Consider the following 21,580-nt stretch of genomic DNA (forward strand, 5'->3'; position numbering starts at 1 on the left):
CTATGGATACACGACCGGAACGACCGCGGACGGAGAGCTGGGCGTACTGGGGGAGACGTTTCCGTGGTGTCGCCATGGGTCGGAAACGACTCGATGGCATAAGGCGAGGCGAGAGATTTTGAGGGAGGGGAGTGACGTGCTTTAGGTGAAGAGTTCATAGGGACACCAGAAAGAAGCTTGCTTCACTAAACCAATCAGATGATGAGGGTTTGAGCAGAGATGGTGGCAGGAAGGGCAGACCCTTGAAATAGAGAGAAAGAAACCAACTCTATTTGGGAAGTGAATGGCAGAAAGGGGTCAAAGATGACTAAGGCTAAAAACTTGGGCAGCAGGGAGGATGGTGGTGATGTCAACCTAGCTGGCGAGCTTCGCTCCTCCCAAGCCGGCCTACTCCTGAGATGCGGAATAGTCAGGGAAGGCTTCCTGGAGGAGATGCTATTTTAGAAGAGTTTGGAAAGTGGGAAGAGGAATAGTATGCCAGATGTGAAGGGGGAAGAAGTTCCAGACAGGAGGGAGGGCGGGAACAAAAGGTCGAGATCTATTAATTTTATATGTTCTAAATTATGTTATTATTTATTAATGTAAATGTAATGTGGGTATTTGTTAAGCGCCTACTATGTGCAGAGCACTGTTCTAAGCGCTGGGGTAGATACAGGGTAATCGGGTTGTCCCACGTGAGGCTCACAGTCTTCATCCCCATTCTACAGATGAGGGAACTGAGGCCCAGAGAAGCGAAGTGACATGCCCACAGCCGCACAGCTGACAAGCGGCAGAGCCGGCATTCGAACCCATGACCTCTGACTCCCGAGCCCCGGCTCTTTCCACTGAGCCACGCTGCTTCTCTACGTCTGTCTCCCCCTCTAGACTGTAAGCTCACTGTAGGCAGGGGATGTGCTCGCCAACTCTGTTGAAGTGAACTCTCCCAAGCACTTAGAACACTGAGCTGCCCACGGTAAGCGCTCAGTAAATACCTTTAATGATGATGATGATGGTGGTGAGAGGGGTGAGATTGAGGCGTAGCGAGTAAATTGGTGCTGGAGATGTGAAATATGCCGGCTGGGTTTTAGTGGCAAAGTCGCGATGTTGAGTAGTGTGGAGAGAGCTGAATGAGGGCCTTAAAGCCAATGATCAGGAGTTTCTATTTTATGTGGAGCGTTAGCAACCAAGGGCAGTGTTTGTGGAGTGGCCAACTGTGGATTCAAAGGTGTTTCAGAAAGATGATCCCGACGGCAGAGTGAAGTATCGACTGGAAAGGGGAGAGACAGGAGGCAGGGAGGTCAGCGAGGTCGGCGAGGAGGCCGATGCGGTAGCTAAGATGGGATACGATGAGTGCTCGGACCAGCCCGGCAGCGGTTTGGATGGAGAGGAAGGGGTGGATTCTGGAAATGTTGTGAAGTATCGGGGAGCGGCCTGGACTAGTGAAAAGACCACAGGCTTGGGAGTCGGAGGAACTGAGTTCTAATCCTGATCTGACACTTGCCTGCTGTGTGACTCTGGGCAAGTCACTTGGCTTCTTGATGCCTCCGAGTCCTCATCTGTAAAATGGGGATTCAAAGTCTGTTCTTCCTCCTACTTAGACTATGAGCCTCAGGTGGGACAGGCTCTGTCCAACCTGATTATCTTGTATCTACTCCAGCGCTTAGAACAATGCTTGGCCCAGGTGGTTAACAAATACCATAATGATTATTATTATCGTTGTTATTATTGAGGTAGAACTGACAGGAGTTGGTGACTGACTGAATACGAAGATTGAAGGAGCGAGATGAGTCAAGGCTGTGAGACAGGGAGGATGGTGGTGTCATCAGAGGAGCGGCATGAAGTAGTGGATAATGCGCAGGCCTGGGAGTCAGAAGGCCATGGGTTCTAATCCCGGCTCTGCCACTTGTCTGCTGTGTGACGCTGGGCAAGTCACTTCATTCATTCATTCATTCAATAGTATTTATTGAGCGCTTACTATGTGCAGAGCACTGTACTAAGCGCTTGGGATGAACAAGTCGGCAACAGATAGAGACAGTCCCTGCCGTTTGACGGGCTTACAGTCTAATCGGGGGAGACGGACAGACAAAAACAATGGCACTAAACAGCGTCAAGGGGAAGAACATCTCGTAAAAACCGATGGCAACTAAATAGAATCGAGGCGATGTACAATTCATTAACAAAATAAATAGGGTAACGAAAATATATACAGTTGAGCGGACGGGTACAGTGCTGTGGGGATGGGAAGGGAGAGGTGGAGGAGCAGAGGGAAAAGGGGAAAATGAGGCTTTAGCTGCGGAGAGGTAAAGGGGGGATGGCAGAGGGAGTAGAGGGGGAAGAGGAGCTCAGTCTGGGAACGCCTCTTGGAGGAGGTGATTTTTAAGTAAGGTTTTGAAGAGGGAAAGAGAATCAGTTTGGCGGAGGTGAGGAGGGAGGGCGTTCCAGGACCGCGGGAGGACGTGACCCGGGGGTCGACGGCGGGATAGGCGAGACCGAGGGACGGCGAGGAGGTGGGCGGCGGAGGAGCGGAGCGTGCGGGGTGGGCGGTAGAAAGAGAGAAGGGAGGAGAGGTAGGAAGGGGCAAGGTGATGGAGAGCCTTGAAGCCTAGAGTGAGGAGTTTTTGTTTGGAGCGGAGGTCGATAGGCAACCACTGGAGTTGTTTAAGAAGGGGAGTGACATGCCCAGATCGTTTCTGCAGAAAGATGAGCCGGGCAGCGGAGTGAAGAATAGACCGGAGCGGGGCGAGAGAGGAGGAAGGGAGGTCAGAGAGAAGGCTGACACAGTAGTCTAGCCGGGATATAACGAGAGCCCGTAATAGTAAGGTAGCCGTTTGGGTGGAGAGGAAAGGGCGGATCTTGGCGATATTGTAGAGGTGAAACCGGCAGGTCTTGGTAACGGATAGGATGTGTGGGGTGAACGAGAGGGACGAGTCAAGGATGACACCGAGATCGCGGGCCTGCGGGACGGGAAGGATGGTCGTGCCATCCACGGTGATGGAGAAGTCTGGGAGCGGACCGGGCTTGGGAGGGAAGATGAGGAGCTCAGTCTTGCTCATGTTGAGTTTTAGGTGGCGGGCAGACATCCAGGTGGAGACGTCCCGGAGGCAGGAGGAGATGCGAGCCTGAAGGGAGGGGGAGAGGACAGGGGCGGAGATGTAGATCTGCGTGTCATCTGCGTAGAGATGGTAGTCAAAGCCGTGAGAGCTTCTCTGTGCCTCAGTTCCCTCATATGTAAAATGGGGATTAAGACTGTGAGCCCCACGTGGGACAACTTGATTCCCCTGTGTCTACCCCAGCGCTTAGAACAGTGCTCTGCACATAGTAAGCGCTTAACAAATACCAACGTTATTATTCTCTGTGCCTCAGTTACCTCATCTGTAAAATGGGGATTGAGACTGCGAGCCCCACTTGGGACAGGGACCGTGTCCAACCAGATTTGCTTGGACCCACGTCAGCACCTACTACAGAGCCTAGCGCCTAGTAAGCTCTTAACCAATAACACAATTGTTATTATTATTAACAGTATCTGGTCTGTGAAGTTATCCCTTTTTAGGTCCCGAAGGTGACCTCTAGGCTGTAAACTCACTGTGGGTAGGGAATATGTCCATTATATTTGTTATTGTACTCTCCCAAGCGCTTAGTACGGTGCTCTGCACACAATAAGCGCTCAATAAATATGACTGGCTGACTGACAGGACAGTCAGGTTGGGAGAAGGGCTGACATCTTGTTCCCGGATGTCAAATCCGAGAGCTCTGTGGTGCTCATTCTTTCCTGTTCTTTGCCCTCGTGAGGTAACCAGAGCTTAGAAGCAAGGTGGCCTAGTGGAAAGGGCCCCGGGGCCTGGGAGTCAGAGGGCCTGGGTTCTAATCCTGGCTCCTCCAATTGCACACTGTGTGAACTTGGGTAAATCACCTCTCTTCTCAGTTTCCTCATCTGCAAAATGGGGATTCTATCCTACGCCCTCCTCTTTAGACCATCAGCCCAATGTGGAACAGGGGCTCTGTCCAATCTGATTGTCTGATATCTAACCCAGAGCTCAGTCCAGGGCTTGGCACAGAGTAAGCGTTTAACAAGGATCATAATTAGTCTTATTCAGTAATGCCTCCTGCCCTGGTAGGGTTTGGCAGAAAGTCCCTCTCTTCCAGGCCCATTTGACACCACAGAGCCCCGCCAATTTAGGCCCGCTTCCAGCCACGGGTCGAGCCCCGGATTCTTTTGTAATCATCACCCAGGGAAGAAAAATGAAATACATTTGAAAGATGAATACAGGTCGCTAGAGTCCGGGCAAGCCAACCGCAACGAGGTGAAGCGTGTGACCTGTGAAAGCGTGACTCGGACCCGGGACGGTCCGGCTCCGGGATCCGTTCGAGGAAGACCTTCCGTGAGCCCCGTGGAGGTGACGGACGGGACCCGTTAGCCGCCGGAGCCAGAGAAACGTTTTCAATCGACGCACTTGACCTTTTACGGCCCTTGCGCGATCTTGGTCCTTTGGAGAATTTTCCTCAGGGCCTCCTTCACCTCTTTGTTCCTCAGACTGTAGATCACGGGGTTGAGTACGGGGATGACCACGGTGTAGAACACGGATACCACCTTGTCCACCTCCAGGGCCTGGCCCATATTGCCTTTCAGGTACATGAAGGCGAGAGTCCCAAAGAACAGAGCCACGGCGGTCACGTGAGAGCCACAGGTAGAGAAGGTCTTGGCCCTCCCGCCGGCCGAACGGATGCACAGGATGGCCTTGACGATGAACAGGTAGGAGACCAGGATCACCGTCACGCTGGTCGTGATGACGGAGAAAGCTAGGAGGTAGATGACCAGCTCCCGGGCCCCGGTCTCGGTGCACGACAGTTTCAGCAAGGGAGGGAGGTCACAGAAGAAGAAGTCCACGCGGTGAGACTTACAGAAGGAGAGAGAGAAGGTGCAGCCCGTGCGGATGGCGGTGTTGACCATCGCCCCCCCGTAAGCCCCGGACACCAGCGCCCAGCGGGCCCGGGGGGTCACGATGGCGACGTAGAGGAGGGGGTGGCACACGGCCACGTAGCGGTCGTAGGCCATGACCGCGAGGAGGAAGCATTCGGTGCTGGCGCACAGCGTGAAGAGGAAGAACTGGGCCGCACATCGCCCGGACGTGACGGACACGCCGCCGGACCTCAGGGCCGCCAGCATCTGAGGGACGACGACCGAAGTGTAGCAGGCGTCCAGGAGGGAGAGGTGGCTGAGGAAGAAGTACATGGGTGTCTGGAGATGGGCGTCCGCCTGGATGAGCCCCACTATGCCCAGGTTGCCCCCCAGGGTGAGGAGGTAAAGGACCAGGAATACCCAGAAGAGGACCCTCTGCAGTTCCGGCCGCCCGGGGAAACCCGTTAGGAGAAACTCGGTCCCTTCGGTGCCGTTCTCGGCCATCGGGCCGGGGTTATCTACCGAGATGAAAAAGAAAGAGAAAAGCGTCGACCTAGTGGAAGAGGAGGATGGTTTCTCTGCAGAGGAGCGAGTCCCACCTACTTCACCTTTTTGAGAGTCAGAGGACATGACTTGTCTGTTGTATGACTGTGGGCAAGTCAGTTCACTTTTCGATTTCTCAGCTTCCTCATCTGTGTGGTGGGGATTTAATCCTCCTCCCTCTGACTTAAATGTGGGACAGGGACTATGTCCAACCTGATAAACTTCCCTCTTCCCCTGCACTTAGAACAGTGCTGCGCACATAGTAAGAGTTTAACAAATACAATTTTAAAAAATCTCATCTCTATCCCGATACTTAGAACAGTGCTTGGCATAGAATAAGCATTATACAAATATAATAATAACAGTGATTATTATCATTTTTTTAAAAAGAGCTATCATCTATATTCTTTTTAGGAAATGGTGCCACTCAGCGCAGAGTTCTGGCAGAAATCTAAAACCAGTTGGTGACTTCATGCCAACATTTTTTCTCACTTGCAAATGTGAAAATATCCCAAAATTTCTGAGATACAACTAAAATCATCAGCTGCCAGAAGGAAGATTAGAGCTGACTGAGAAAACTCCGGTTACATCTCACTCCTCTCCATTGCCAGGAAGATCCCAGCCAGGAGTCAAAGTAGTAGTGAAGCAGCACGGGAAGCAGTGTGGCCGAATGGATTGAGCACGAACTTGGGAGTCAGAAGGTCATGGGTTCTAATCCCGACTCTACCGCCTGTCTGCTGTGTGGCCTTGGGTAAGTCACTTCACTTTTCTGTGCCTCAGTTACCTCCTCTGTAAAATGGGGGTTGAGACAGTGACCCCCACATGGGACAGCAGTGCTCTGCACATAGTAAGCGCGCAATAAATACGACGAAATGAGTGAAATGACAGGGGCTGTGTCTAACTGGATTTGCTTGTATCTATCCAAGTGCTCAGTTCAGTGCCTGGCACAAAGTAAGCGCTTAGCAAATACCATTACTGTTATTATTATTAGTGGTGAATATTTATTAAACACCTGAATGCAACGCTCTGTACTAAGCACAAGTGATTTTTAAACACTTACTATGCGCCAGGCACTCTACTAAGCACTGGGGTAATAATAAATAATGTTGGTATTTGTTAAGCGCTTACTATGTGCAGAGCACTGTTCTAAGCGCTGGGGTAAACACAGGGGAATCAGGTTGTCCCACGTGGGGCTCACAGTCTTAATCCCCATTTTACAGATGAGGGAACTGAGGCACAGAGAAGTTAAGTGACTTGCCCAGAGTCACACAGCTGACAAGTGGCAGAGCTGGGATTTGAACTCATGAGCCCTGACTCCAAAGCCCGTGCTCTTTCCACTGCGCCACGCTGCTCCTCTATTAGCTTGTATCTAGGGTAGATACAAGCTAATCAGGTTGGACCCAATCCCTGCCCCATAGAGGACTCATAGTCTTAATCCCCATTTTACAGATAAGGTAAGTGAGGAACAGAGAACTTAAGTGACTCTCCCAAGGTCACACAGCAGACAAGTGACAGAGCTGGGATTAGAACCCAGGTCATTTAATTTCTCTGTGCTTCAGTTTCCCTCATCTGCAAAATGGGGATTCAACCCTGTTCCCCCTCCTACTTAGTCCATGTCGGGCAGGGACTGCATCCGACATGATCATCTTGTTTCTACCCCTGGACTTAGATCAGTGCTTGACACACAGTAAGCACTTAACAAATACCACAATTATTATTATTATCATTGTAGTCGATCCTTTACCATTAGAGACCGCTGTGCTTAAGGATAGACTAAGGGCTGGGGAAGCTGGTGACAGAATATCAATCACTCGTAGTTACTGAGTGCTTACTGTGTGCAGATCACTGTACTAAGCGCTCGGGAGAGTACAGTACAACAAAAAACGGACACATTCCCGCCCCACAATGAGCTTACAGTCTAGAAGAGGGGAGACAGACATTAATATAAATAAATAAATTACAGATGGGTACAATAAGTGCTGTGGGGCTGGGAGGGAGGATGAATAAAGGGAGTCAGGGTGATGCAGAAAGGAGTGGGACAAGAGGAAAGGGGGAGCTTAGATCAGATTTCTTACACACACAAGAGCACTTCCAAGGGGCAGAGTGGCACAAGGACTAAGAATATTCCCTAGAATCTAAATCGTCTATCAGGCTGCACCCGTGGATCCCTGCCCACAACACAGAAGAAGTACACATTTGTTGGAGTTGACAGAGATGAACTTTGCCAGGGGGAGTAGGGGCATGGGGGAATGCGACCCTTCTGAACCTGATCGGTCAAAATGCAGAGGGGCTTTCAGGGTAGCAGAATTCCCACCATGAGGAAGTCAGTGGCCGCTTTCTGCCATCAGTCAACTGGGAAGCGAAGAAAATGGAAATTCACAGCACTAAGACCCTGCGCCCCATGCGGGACAGGGACTGGGTCCAACCCCATTTGCTTGTATCCATCCCAGCGCTTAGGGCAGTGCCTGGAACATAGAAAGTGCTTAACAAATACCACAGTTCTGATTGGGGCTGATTCGGAAGATTACTAAATTCCAACAGACCAGAATTGGGGCAGTGGAAGTTGCAACTGATAAGTTGATTTCACTGTGTTTGCACTGTGCTCAGTACTAGATACTCTGCATTATTTTACAAAGCGAGTGTCTTTCTCTGAGCCAATTTCACCGCCTTCCACAGTTCCGTCCTTCTCTTTCAAACGCATAATCATCGGTGGCATTTAGCGAGCGCTTACTGTGTACAGAGCAATGCATTCAGCGCTTGAGAGAGCAATAATAATAATTGCGGTGGTATTCGTTAAGCATCTACTAGGTGCCAGGCACTGTACTAAGCACTGAGGTAGCTGCGAGATCCCGTCCCACGTGGGGCTCCCAGTCTTAAGCCCTATTTTATAGATGAGGACATTGAAACCCAGAGAAGTGACTAGACTTGCCCAAGGTCACACAGCAGCAGACGACTGGAGGAGCTGCTATTAGAACCCAGGTCCGCCTGGGAGTCAGGAGGACCTGGGTTCTAATAGCAGCTCCTCCAGTCGTCTGCTGCTGTGTGACCTTAGGCAAGTCTCTTCACTTCTCAGGTCCTCCTGACTCCCAGGCCCGTGGTCTATCCACTCTGCTTCTCAAGTACAAAAGAGTCAGAAGACACGGTCCCCGGCCTCGAGAAATTTACAGTGTAGATCCTCCCCATAGAACCGTGATTCCTTCTAAACTTGGTCTTCTTCAAGGAATCAATCATTGGTATTTACTGAGTGCTTACTCTGTGCAGAGCACTGAACTAAGCTCTTGGGCAAGTACAACATAGACTTGGTAGACACGTTCCGTGCCCACAGCAAGCTTAAATTCTAGAGGGGAAGACGAACATCAGCAGAGCCCATTGCTCCAGTCCCCGAGGGATGAACAGAGGTAAAGTTAAGAACTACGCTAAAAAAAAATCCATCAAACCCTAGTTCCCTTTTCTGTCAACTCAATATATGACCAGGGACTAATAATAATAATGTCGGTATTTGTTAAGAGCTTACTATGTGCAGAGCACTGTTCTAAGTGCTGGGGGAGATTCAGGGTCATCAGGTTGTCCCACGTGAGACTCACGGTTAATTCCCATTTTACAGATGAGGTAACTGAGGCCCAGATAAGTGAAGTGACTTGCCCCCAGTCACACAGCTGACAAGTGGCCTAGGCGGGATTCGAACCCATGACCTTCGGCTCCCAAGCCTGGGCTCTTTCCACGGAGCCACGCTGCTTCTCTAGACACTGTGCCTCAGTGTTCCCATTTATAAAATGGGCATTCCCCTCTGGATTCCTATTTTACCTAGAAGAATTATGTCACAGCTATTAAAAAGAATCCCTCTCAGGGTCGCACCTGGAGAGTTTCCAGTGCTCTACCAGTCTGAACTATGGGAGGGAGAGTCAAGCAGAGGCCTCCTCATTCCATTCTTAGCTTGGGCAGTGGCTAGCGAGTGGAAGGCCATCTGCTACAAGTCAAAACTCTCCTGTGCTGGGCAACAGCGGCACGGGAGAGAGTCTCACGTTTACTGCGTGGAAGAAGGCGATGGTAAACCACTTCTGGATTTTGACCAAGAAAACTCTCTGGATCCACCGCCAGAACGACTGCAGATGGAGGTGGGGCGTTCTGGGAGAGATGTGTCTATGGCGTCGCTATGGGTCAGACACGACTCGACAGCATAAGACAACAGTGAGTAAAAGGAAACAAAGAGGTGATCAACAGTAGTCCACCTGGATGTTACAGAGAAGCAGCGTGGCTCAGTGGAAAGAGCACGGGCTTTGGAGTCAGAGATCATGGATTCGAATCCCGGCTCTGCCACTTGTCAGCCGTGTGACTGTGGGCAAGTCACTTCACTTCTCTGTGCCTCAGTTACCTCATCTGTAAAATGGGGATTGAGACTGTGAGCCCCACGTGGGACAACCTGATTCCCTTGTGTCTACCCCAGCGCTTAGAACAGTGCTTGGCACATAGTAAGCGCTTAACAAATGCCAACATTATTACAGAGATTCATTCAATCGTATTTATTGAGCGCTTACTGTGTGCAGAGCATTGTACTAAGCGCTTGGAAAGTACAATTCGACAACCAATAGAGACAATCCCTGCCCAACAACGGGCTCACATATACTTGAAAAACAGACCAGCATTGAAACACAGGTGGAAAATAATAATAACTGTGGAATTTGTCAAGTGCTTACCTTGTGCCACGCACTGTTACTAAGCCCTTGCCTAGATATAAGATAACCAGATGAAATTCTGCAAATGATTTTATCTCACTATTGGAAGAGGCTTCCTTAGGCCACAAGCTGCTAGTCCAGCGGATAGAACGCGGACCTGGAAGTCAGAAGGACCTGGGCTCTAACCCCGGCTTGTCCACTTGTCTGCTGAGTGACCTTGGACAAGTCACTTCACTTACAGTTACCTCGCCTGTAAAATGGGGATCAAGACTGTGAGCCCCATGTGGGACGGGGACTCTGTCCAACGTGATTGGCTTGTATCCACTCCAGCGCTTAGTACAGTGCCTGGCGCATAGTAAGAGCTTAAAGCATATCATAAAAAATAGAGAGAGTAGAGAAGGGAGACCCCGTTCCATCAATCACCCGCCCCTTCCGCACCAGGGGCATTGGTTGCCGTTGTTCTCGTCTGCCCGTCTCCCCCGATCAGACCGTAAGCCCGTCAAAGGGCAGGGCCTGTCTCTATCTGTTGCCGACTTGTTCATTCCAAGCGCTTAGTACAGTGCTCTGCACATAGTAAGCGCTCAATAAATACTATTGAATGAATGAATGAACCAGGAAAATTGAACGCAGCAATAGAGAAGATCAACAGGAACTAATGTCACCGTGACTCTCCAGGAGGAGATGAGATAATTTGGGCACTCCGAATTTGGCTGATTATCTTCTCTGAACCTAAGAGGATGGGGCTAGTCCTGATTTCTCCCCAAATCAAACCTCCTTGATCAGCCCACACCTCCATGGATACGAGGGTCTCTGGCATCCTTCTTCTAGAACGTTCCACAGGGCAGCGAGCCGCCTCCGCCCCTCCCACCGAAGCAGAGGCCTGAGCCGCCTTGCGAGTCAGGAGGAGTGAAGGATAGTCCAGAGGTGCAATTCAGGAGCTGTTTCTGCAGGACTCCCCGGAGCGGCCGAGTTCCAAGACTGGAATCCTCAAAGCTGAGGAGTTAGCGGGGCCATCTAGGACAAGGGTTGGTGTTGGAAATAGGAGACAAGCCCACGAGGCAGCCAGTAAATGGAGAAAAAACACCTCCAGATCCCATTAGCAGTGTTGTGAAGAAAAAATCAGTCCATCAGTGGTACATACTGAGTGCTTACTGTGAGCAGAGCACTGTTTGAAGTGCTTGGGAGAGCACAATAAGATAAAAAATACCACTCACCTGTGTGAATGAAATCAAATTTAGGACCTTGAGTTTTCTTGAATGCTCTAATTTTTGGCTCTGTCTCTTCCTCCTCTTGCATTCAGTCAATGAAAGGATGGTATTTATTGAGCACTTACTATGTACAACACCACAGATTTAGTGGATACGTTCTCTGTTCACAACGAGGAAAAGGCACTTGGGGATAAACATAATAATAATAAATAATGGCATTTGTTAAGCGCTTGTCTACGCTTATGTTTACGGCTGTTTCCCATTTTGATCACTGACTTTTTTTATGGTATCTGTTAGGCACTTACTACGCATCGAGCACCGTTCTAAGCACTGGGGTATATACCCTCTCCAACCTTCAAATGAACAGAACTTACCTGGGTTGGGACCGAGTTTTTTATCTCCACGTAGGCTGACCGGGTCACCGTGGAAAGCACGTTTATGTTGATTTCATAATCCCAGGAAGAGAGATTCTAACTTGGGATCTCCCGTAGGACACCTAATTAATAGGTCTCTAGATTCCACACTCCTAACCAGATCTTAGAAAACTTCAGGAGAGAGCACTGGGAGAAGAGGATCTCCTGTTAGCGTAATTGTTCGGATTCGGGTTCTCTAATCGGGCCCAAAGCTGCCAATTAACAAGCTCTCAGACTTCCTAACTGGGGCAACTTGATCAATCGATCGTTCAATGGCATTTATTGAGTACTTACATAATGGTATCTGTTAAGTGCTTACTATGTGCCAAGCACTGTTCCAAACCCTGGGGTAGATACAAAGTAATCAGGTTGTCCCACGTGGAGCTCGCAGACTTAATCCTTATTTTCCAGATGAGGCAGCTGAGGCACAGAGAACTTAAGTGACTCCCCCAAGGTTGCCCAGCAGACGGGTGGCGGAGCTGGGATTAGAACCCACATCCCCTGACTCCCAAGCCCGTGCTCGTTCCACTAAGCCACGGTGCTTCTCGCGTACTGAGCACTTGGGAGAGTACAATATGACAGTTGGTAGGCACGTTCTCTGCACATAACGAGCTTTTAAAGGGGGTGACAGACATTAATATGAATTGGGAATGATGGAAACAGGGAAATGAAAAGATGGGAAAAAGATTTCTATCTTATAGATTTCTATCTTCCTCTTGAGCAAGCCACCAGGTCAAAATTCGCCCGCTCCTTCACTGCAAGTTCAGGGAGTCAGGGCTCTATTTCTTTAGACTGAATGTGTCTGATGATTCTGTTGCTTTGGACTCTCCCAAGTGCTTAGTAATAATAATAATGTTGGTATTTGTTAAGCGCTTACTATGTGCAGAGCACTGTTCTAAGTGTTGGGGTAGATGCAGGGTCAGGTTGTCCCACGTGAGGCTCACGGTTAATCCCCACTTTACAGATGAGGTAACTGAGGCCCAGAGAAATGAAGTGACCTGCCCACAGTCACACAGCTGACAAGTGGCAGAGCCGGAATTTGAACCCATGACCTCTGCCTCCCAAGCCCGGGCACTTTCCACCAAGCCAAGCTGCTTCTCATGGTACAGTGCTCTGCACATAGTAAGGCTCACTAACTACAACTTGATTGACCGATCGATTGAGTCGAGTCACTGCTGCCTGCATCGAGTGCCGGGAGGACTAGTGACCCACTGATCAGCGGGCCCGGTGCTGACGTGCTCGGCGAAGATGAGCCTTTGGGGCCGGCTTTGGCAACCGGCAGTTTGCCCTTCTCCCTCTTCACTCGGTCCTCCCTCGGGGTCTTCATCCGGCACCGGCAGGTTCCCGTAGTCAAAGCCCACCAGTCCAGGTTCGGCTCTCTCCTTCTCTCCTCCCTGGCGCTCTGTCTTCTCTGCCCACTGCCGTTCACTGGCTGCCCCACGCCCCAACCTGGGCCCTACCCCAGGCACTCTTTGGGGCGGACTGCACCATCCGTGTTTCCAATCAATCGATCAGTGGTATTTATCGAACGCTTACTCTGCGCAGAGCACTGTACCAATCGCTTGGGAGAGTTCGTTAGAACGGAATTAGCAGACGTGTCCTCTGCCCATAACGAGCTTATAGTCTAGAGGGAGGTTAATCAGCCAGTGAGCATCTGGCACCTCCATGATCGGGTAGAGGTAAAGAAGCTGATGCTTCTATGGGCGGGATTTCCATTTTCAGCGCTCGGCTTCCCCCATCACAGCTCCTGCCGCCAAGTTCCGCAGCCCAGACCCGGCGCCCGTGTTCTCACGGATCTGGGAATAAAATGCACGGGCTCCGGGGGAAGTGGGGTGAACGGGGAGGCGATCGGACGTCACTCCTCTGCCCCAAACCGTTAGAGCCGTGGCAGTCTTCAGGGCCGCCCGGGCGGGTGCCAGACTCGGTAAGTGGACCGGACCCCGCTTCCCAAACACCAGAGAAGCAGCGTGGCCTAGTGGATAGAGCACGGGCGTGGGATGCCTGGAAGGACCTGGGTTCTAATCCTGGCAAGTGGCGGAGCCTCATTCTAATCCTGGGTGACCTGTACAGTGTGCAGAGCATTGTGTGAAGCTCTTGGGAGAGTACAATACAACAGAAATAGCAGACACGTTCCCTGACCATAAAGTACAGTGCTCTGCACACGGTATGCACGAGGTAAATACCACGGATTGATCGATCAGTTGATTGAATCGAACCTTCGAGTCACTTGGTGAAAGGTCAGGAGGGCAACACCTTGGTCGACTCCAAAGGCTCACTGGTTCCAAACTGGTGCCAGGCCTTCAAGAAGCTGAAATAAGAAAACGGAGGGAATACTATCACAAGTTGGGTATGGATGTCCCAGGGGACATCGAAAGGGAGACTGTTTCTTCAAAACAGTTCTTAGATTCAAATCCAAATGATGAAATTAAAACAGATGACAATTTCCACAGAGGTACATTGCATTAGAAGAGAAACAAGAAGAAACAAAAACCACAGACGGAATGAGTAGCCCGGCCCGTACGCTCTGCTCCTCTGGTGTTAACTTTCTCACTGTGCCTCGTTCTTGCCCGTCCCACCGTAGACCTCTGGCCTGGAGCACCCTTCCTCCTCAAATCCTCCAAACAAACATATTTTCCCCCTTCAAAGCCCTACTGATGGCTCGCCTCCTCCAGGAGGTCTTCCCAGACTTAGCCCTCCTTGTCCTCAGCCCCCCTCCCCTCCCCATCGCCCCGACTCGCTCCCTTCGCTCTACCCACCTCCCCGCCCCACAGCACTTGTATGTATATGAACATATCTATAATTGTATTGATATTAATATCTGTTTACTTGTTTTGATGCCTGTGTCCTCCCTTCCATACTGTAAACCCGGCGTGGGCAGGAATTGTCTCTCTTTATTGTTGAATTGTACTTTCCAAGCATTTAGTACAGTGCTCTGCTCACAGTAAGCACTCAATAAATATCACTGAATGACTGAATGAATGTAGGTAGAATGTCAGCATAGAAAGAGTGGAAAGGTAATTTTTCCAGAAGTGACCTCTCTTTCTCCTGAATTTTTGCCCTCTTAAAAGCTGTCACCCAAACACTGTACATCACCCAGAGCAGATTCCCATGGTCTCTTCCCGCTGGCAAATCTCAACTTGCCTCTGCCACAGGCCTTGTCTCATATCTTAAAGGCAACAACGCCATTGGCGAGCAGTGCCAGGTTCACGCCAAAAAGACCCAAGATAGTTTATTCCGTGATCTTTCCCATTAGACTGGAGGCTCCTTGTGGTCAGGGAACACGTCTACCAACTCCGTTAGATTTTGCTCTCCCAAGCTCTCAGTACAGTGCTCTGCACTCGGTAAGCACTCAATAAATACGATTGATTGGCTGTCGATGGATCGTAACCCAAAATTCAAGGGCTAGCTAATGCTTAGAAGGATGTGTGCTGCACCCGATGCTCTGGGGGATTTAATTAAATCGCTTTCAATCAGTGGTATTTATTGAGCGCTTACTATGGGCAGAGTACTGTTCTAAGCAGTTGGGAGAGTACCATATAACAGACATACTCCCTCCCCACAGCAAGCGCAGTAAAACAGAGGTAGCAGGCAGGTTCCCTGTCCATAATGAATTTACAGTCTAGAGGAACCTTATTGAAACCTAACCTGAACCGAATAAATAAATGTTGGCATTTGTTAAGCGCTAACTATGTGCAGAGCACTGTTCTAAGCGATGGGGTAGATTCAGGGTAACCAGGTTGTCCCATGTGAGGCTCACAGTTAACCCCCAATTTACAGATGAGGTAACTGAGGCCCAGAGAAGGGAGGTGACTTGCCCACAGTCACCCAGCTGACAAGTGGCAGAGCAGGGATTCGAACCCATGACCTCTGACTCCCAAGCCCGGGCTCTTTCCACTGCTGCCCCCAACATCTGACAGACATTTCATGACTGATTTGGGACGTGCCTCTAGTTAGGAAGAGCGACCGGATGAAACATTATATGGTTGCTGTTCGATTCTAAATTGCTCTGTTAAGGTCCTAAGGGGAAAAAATGTATTTTACTCAGTAGAAGAGTGACCCCATGTGGTTACTTAGAAGAGTCCCGAGTGAACTTGTAAAATTATTCCTACTAGTAGCAGTAATAATAATGATAATAATAATATTTTAAGGGCTTACTATGTGCCAAACATTGTACTAAGTACCAGGGTGGATATAGCAGAAACAGTCTGGACACAATCCCTGACCCAGGCCCTGTTAGTCTAAGATGGAGAGAGATCAGGTATTTAATCCCCCTTTTGCAGAAGAGGAAACTGAGGCACAGAGAAATTAAACGACTTGCCCAAGGTCTTACCACAGGAAGAGGCGGAGCCGGGATTAGAACCCAGGGCCGCCTGTTTAAAATATTTAGAAACAAAATGGAGCCCGAGCCAGTCTGTACCTCTCGGGGTGATTAAACTGAAGGAAAGTGTAGCTATTTGTCAGTAGAGAAATCGCCATTCCCCGATAACTGGGAAAGCAGGGGAAAGACTTCAAAAACAACAGGCAATTCAGCTTCCTCCAAGTGGCCCCTGTTCTCCCCTCCCCACATCCCATCACCACCACCAGCACTGTGACCTTGCCCTATTTCTCGATTTTATGAGCCTTCAAGGCAGCAATTAAATAGAACAATTTACCATCCGATGCCCTTCACTGTAGCCTTACAGAGGAAATACATCCCAGCCCCCTAGGAGAGGTTCGTTTGGCTCTGTCTGGGAGCCGGGAGCGGAATCGGTCAAGAGGCCTCAGCGCCCCATTGCCCCAAGGTGGGATCCCCCAAAGGATCAAGGCAGCAGTGAGGAAATGTGTCCCAGCCCTCCAGGAGAGGGTCATTCAGCTCTGGCTGGGAGCGGGAATCAGTCGGCAGTCATCAGCTCCCCATTGTCCCAGGCAGGATCCCCCAGAGGATGTTGAAAGCAGTGAGGGGAGACGGTCCTGGAATGGCCAGCCCCTGATATCTGTCTGGCTCTCTCAGGGACAAGACCTTCTGAAACAATCGGTGGAAAGGGATCATCAGAAAGAGAATAAATAAGAGTTTTTCCCAGGGCACTTTGCAGCCTAAAATCCCATCTCCTCCAAGACACCTTCCCAGACTAAGCCCTCTATTTCCCCTTATCTTCTCTCCCCTGTGCGACAACTCTGCACTTGGCCGTGTACCCTTCAAGCACTCTGATACTCACCCCAGCTCCACAGCACTTCTGCCCATCTCCTTTTACTTTATTATTCCCCTTATCCCTAATGCATTTTCATAGAGAAGCAGCGTGGCTCAGTGGAAAGAGCCCGGGCTTGGGAGTCAGAGGACATGGGTTTGAATCCCGGCTCTGCCACTTGTCAGCTGTGTGACTGTGGGCAAGTCACTTAACTTCTCTGTGCCTCAGTTACCTCATCTGGAAAATGGGGATTAACTGTGAGCCTCATGTGGGACAACCTGATTACCCTGTAGCTACCCCAGCGCTTAGAACAGTGCTCGGCCCATAGTAAGCGCTTAACAAATACCAACATTATTATTATTGTGTCCCTCTCCCCTTTTAGACTGTAAGCGCCTCGTGGGCAGGGATCATGTCTACCAGCCTTGCTGTACTGTACTCTCCTAAGCATTTAGTAGAGTGTTCCGCACAAAATGCTCAATAAATACCATGGATCAATTGACCGTTGGACTGATCTACCCGTTAAAGTTGGTGGGCCAGCTTGGCCTCGTAGACTTGATCCTCTAGACTGTAAGCTCTCTACGGTCAGGGAACTTGAGGGACCAGGAGTTGAAGGCCACCTTCAGGAAGCGATTCCCCTGGATACGGAGGGGCAGCGTGGCCCAGTGGAAAGAGGACGGGGCTGGGAGTCAGACGATCTGGGTTCTAATTCTGGCTCTGCTAGGTGCCTGCTGTGTGATCTTGGGCAAGTCTCTTCATTTCTCTGTGCCTCAGCTACCTCAACTTTAAATCGGGGATTCAAGAACTGTTCTCCTTCCTATTTAGATTGGGAGCCCTATGTTGGACAGGAACAGTGCCTGACCTGATAATCTTGTATCTTCCCCAGTGCTTAGAAGAGTGCTTGACACATAGTAAGTGCTTAACAAATACTATGGGTATTATAATAGGAATGTGTCTATGAACTCTGTTATATTGTATTCTCCCGAATACTTAGTACAGTGCTCTGCACACAGTAAGCGCTCGATAAATATGACTCACGGATTGAAGATGATTCCTGCCTGATTCAATGCAGGGATAATGATTCATCCATCTGGAGCAGCAGCAGGTCTTACGTACAGAGAAGAGAACTTTCCTGTTTATTAGTTAGATGGTTCACACATTTTTAAAAAAAATATCCTGCCAACCTCATGGGCCATTTCACACGCTCCAAAAAGTCCCGAGCAGCTGACACAGTGTCACTCGGAGATGGGGGCAAGTCAGGTTGGAAGGAGAGAATTTAAGGTGCCCCATCCAAGCAGCAACAACAGCTGTGGTTGGAATAGTTTCCATGACTTTTGCAATTCCCGGGCTCTGAGTCCTGAGTCTAATTTCTAGAGCAACAATCCTCTCTTCCCCCAACCCCAGGAACCGTATGCAGCTTTGAAAGTGAATTTATATATTAATATGCATAGAATATTTGTATGCATATGTTGTTTTGGTCAGCATATATCAACACTGCATCTATTCTCAATTTTCCAATTATTTCTGCTATCCCAAAGTTGGTTATTTCTTAACTTCTATGTGATCTTCTTATCTGCCAATTCTCATCGATCAATCCATCTCTACCAGATAATTTGGTCGAAGTGGGAAGACTTGGCAATCAAGGGTAAGGTAATCAGCCAATCAATCGATAATATTTACTGATTGCTTACTGTGTGCAGAGAACTGTAATAAGCCTTGGGACAGTACAATAAAGCAGAGTTGGCAGACACATTTCCTGCCCAAAGTGAGCTTAGAGTCTAGAGGGGGAGATAGACATTAATATAAATAAATTACAGATCTGTACATGTGCTGTAGGGCATAAAGGAGCAAAATGGTAAGGGATCATAATGTTGCTTCATAAATGTGCTAATTAATCTTACCTTCCTTCTTTGTTTAGGAGGGACAGTGGGGATCCCAGAATCCTTTGCCGGATCCCAAAAAGCTGCTGGATTTTGGAGAACAGTCCAATGGAAAATTACCAGATTTCCCAGGTTTCTCTTGAATTTGTCCTCAAGCCCTCCTAGTCTTTCCTGCTCAACTGCTGTGACCTATTCAGCACCCACGCTTACGGATCGGAAGTGTGTTTAGGAGAGATCGAAGCAACATGTAATATAAAACGTGACAGAGGGCCAAGACCGAGCTGGCCAGTAAAGGGACAGGATTTATCGTTTATAGCACATCTACCCTCTTCAAACTAAAGTTTGTCATTTATGTCAACTTGTCTCCCTCATCAGACCGTAAGATCCTCAAGGGCAGAGTTCTTACCCTGAGAAATACGTTTGAAAGGTGCCTAGAACGGTGCTTTGCCAACAGTTGGTGTGAGGATATTGGATGATGGATGAAGATGGAGGAGAAAGGAAGAAAAAGAAGAGGGAGGTGAAGGAGAGGAGAGGAGAAAGATGGAGGAGGAGGAGAAGGAGGGAGGAGGAGAATGGAGGAAGAAGAATATGGCAGATGATGCTATGAGTCCTAGGACCTATCTAGGTGATGCAGAGAGGCTAAATTGCCAGTGGGTCATGTTTGACTCCATCCCAGTGCTTGGCACATAGTAAGTGCTTAATAAATGCTATAACTAACTTATGGGCTTGGAGAAAGGTACTTCTGTAAACTACAGTATTGCAGCTCATCAGAAAGGCTGAAAGAGAGGTAAGGGAAGTTTAGACAACTCCTAAAATCTCTTTAAGTTATCATTCAGCTTCTAAGCCCAAATGCAAGCCCTCCAACACTACACACTGTGCCTTCACGAAACGGGATGTGGCATCAATTGATACTTATTGAGTGCTCACTGTGTGCAGAATGCTCTACTAAGCCTTTGGGAAGGTATAGTACAAGAGAATCGATAGACACAATCCCTACCCACAGGGAGCTGACAGTCTACGGATGGAGGGGTCTTACACCTACATTGTCAATAAAACAGTGTGGGAGGTAGACACCTCTTCGGGGTTCATTCATTCGATCCTATTTATTGAGCACTTAGTTTGGGCAGAGCACTGTACTAAACTCCTGGGAGAGAACAGTACAATAATAAACAGACACATTCCCTGATTTTCCTACTGCCTCCTCTCTCTTGGTTTTTGTCTCCAAACTTTTCCATTCCCCATCCCCACACTGGGACCCTTGGGAGTTTGGCAGCTTCCCGTGTTCATATGCCCTTGGAATTAATGTTTCCACGTCCTAGGGAAGGCTCGGACCACTTCACGTGCCAGGAAAAATCACCACCCTGGAGCTGCTGTGAACAAGCCCCGGATTTTCTCATCATATTCACGAGGGCATCGGGGGCCCAAGAGTCGGTGGGTTGGGGGACCGGAGCAGATGAAGTCGTCACTATTTGGGCTGCCGTGCTCCCTGGAGGGTCCCGAGGGCCGGGGCTGGGGCATCGGGGAGCCGGGGAAAGTCGTCATCACTTGGGCTGCTGGATCCCCCGGAGGGTGGAAGGCGCTGAAGAAAACTCAGGGCGTCAACAGAGGAATTGAGCATCAAAGCTTTCCCAGCTGGACCTCAGGATCTCTGCGGGCACGGCTCCTTCCTGTGATCCCTCTAGGTTCCCCGGGGTCTCTCCGGACTGAGTTTCCGCCAGTTATCCAGAACTCCGACCCTGCTTAGATAGATCTGGAGAGTCCGTGCCAAAGCATCCCCGCAGCCTCACAAGGTCGGTATGATGACGGCGGAGAGGGGGCTTTACTTACATTTCCAGGGGAAGTAGCATGGCGTAGTGGAAAGAGCACGGGCCTGGGAGTCGGAAGGATCTGGAGTTCTAATTCCAGCTCCACCACTTGTCTGCTGCGTGGCCTTGGGCAAGTCACTTCACTCCTCTGGGCCTCAGTCACCTCATCTGTAAAGTGGGGATTGAGACCACGAACCCCACGTGGGACAGGGACTGTGTACAATCCAATTTGCTTGAATCCACCCCAGCGCTTAGCACAGTGCCCGGCACATAGTAGGTAGGCACTTAACAAATACCACAGGTATTATCACTCAGTGTGTTTTTGATTTAGCAGTTAGCGTTACCTATGTCTTCTCGTCAGCCTCTGCTCCAGAATGAGCCAAGTCAAGGGAGGATCATAAAAGTTCTCAGACACAGCATCTGTAGGTTAACAAAGTGCAAGGAGAAGGAAGTGGGAAAGGAAGAAGAGAGAGCCAAGGTCTTTAAACTTGTCTTTGTCTACACTGGTCCCTGTGAGAAGCAGCGTGGCTTAGAGGAGAGTCCTGGGAGTCAGAAGAACCTGGGTTCTAATTCTGGCTCTGCCATCTGTCTGTTGTGTGGCCTTGGGAAAGGCACTTCACTTCTCTGGGCTTCAGTTACCTCGTCTGTAAAATGAGACTGAGATTAAGACTTTGGGACAGTGATTGGGTCTAACCTGATTAACTTGTATCTACCCCAGAGCGTAGAATGGTGCCTGGCGCCTGGTAAGCGCTTAACAAATACCATTGTTATTATTATTTATGTCAGGGAGATTTGGACTGTTTGGCCTGAAAGGGTGAAGTGTCCCCAAATTCTCTCCCCTTCATCTGACCCTTTGGCTAATGTAGGAAAGCTCCAGGGCAACCATTTCCAGAGAAGGGAGCTCTGTGATCTGGGGAGCCAGGTTGGCAGTCAGAGGTGTGAATAATAATAGTGGCATAAAAGCTGGGTTATATACAAGGCAAATATGGTTGGACAAAGTCCCTGTCGCACACGGGGCTC

General features: G+C 49.5%; 1 protein-coding gene and 1 non-coding gene across 2 annotated transcripts; one reads left to right on the plus strand and one right to left on the minus strand.

Annotated features, from left to right (window-relative positions):
• Positions 1-4,438: 4,438 nt before the first annotated feature.
• Positions 4,439-5,380, minus strand: LOC100091794 (olfactory receptor 9I1). Its single transcript, XM_001520526.3, has one exon. The coding sequence runs from the start codon at positions 5,378-5,380 to the stop codon at positions 4,439-4,441; it is 942 nt and encodes a 313-aa protein (XP_001520576.2).
• A 3,876-nt stretch (positions 5,381-9,256) lies between these two features.
• LOC114810952 lies at positions 9,257-9,394 on the plus strand. Its single transcript, XR_003758641.1, has one exon. It is a non-coding gene; the product is annotated as a small nucleolar RNA SNORA7 (small nucleolar RNA).
• Positions 9,395-21,580: the final 12,186 nt, after the last annotated feature.

This window comes from Ornithorhynchus anatinus, chromosome 3 (assembly GCF_004115215.2).
Source record: "Ornithorhynchus anatinus isolate Pmale09 chromosome 3, mOrnAna1.pri.v4, whole genome shotgun sequence".
Taxonomy (NCBI): Eukaryota; Metazoa; Chordata; class Mammalia; order Monotremata; family Ornithorhynchidae; genus Ornithorhynchus; species Ornithorhynchus anatinus.

What these genes read in the sequence shown, in the direction of transcription:
- LOC100091794 (XM_001520526.3), bottom strand. Translation starts at nt 5,380, where the DNA reads ATGGCCGAGAACGGCACCGAAGGGACCGAGTTTCTCCTAACGGGTTTC.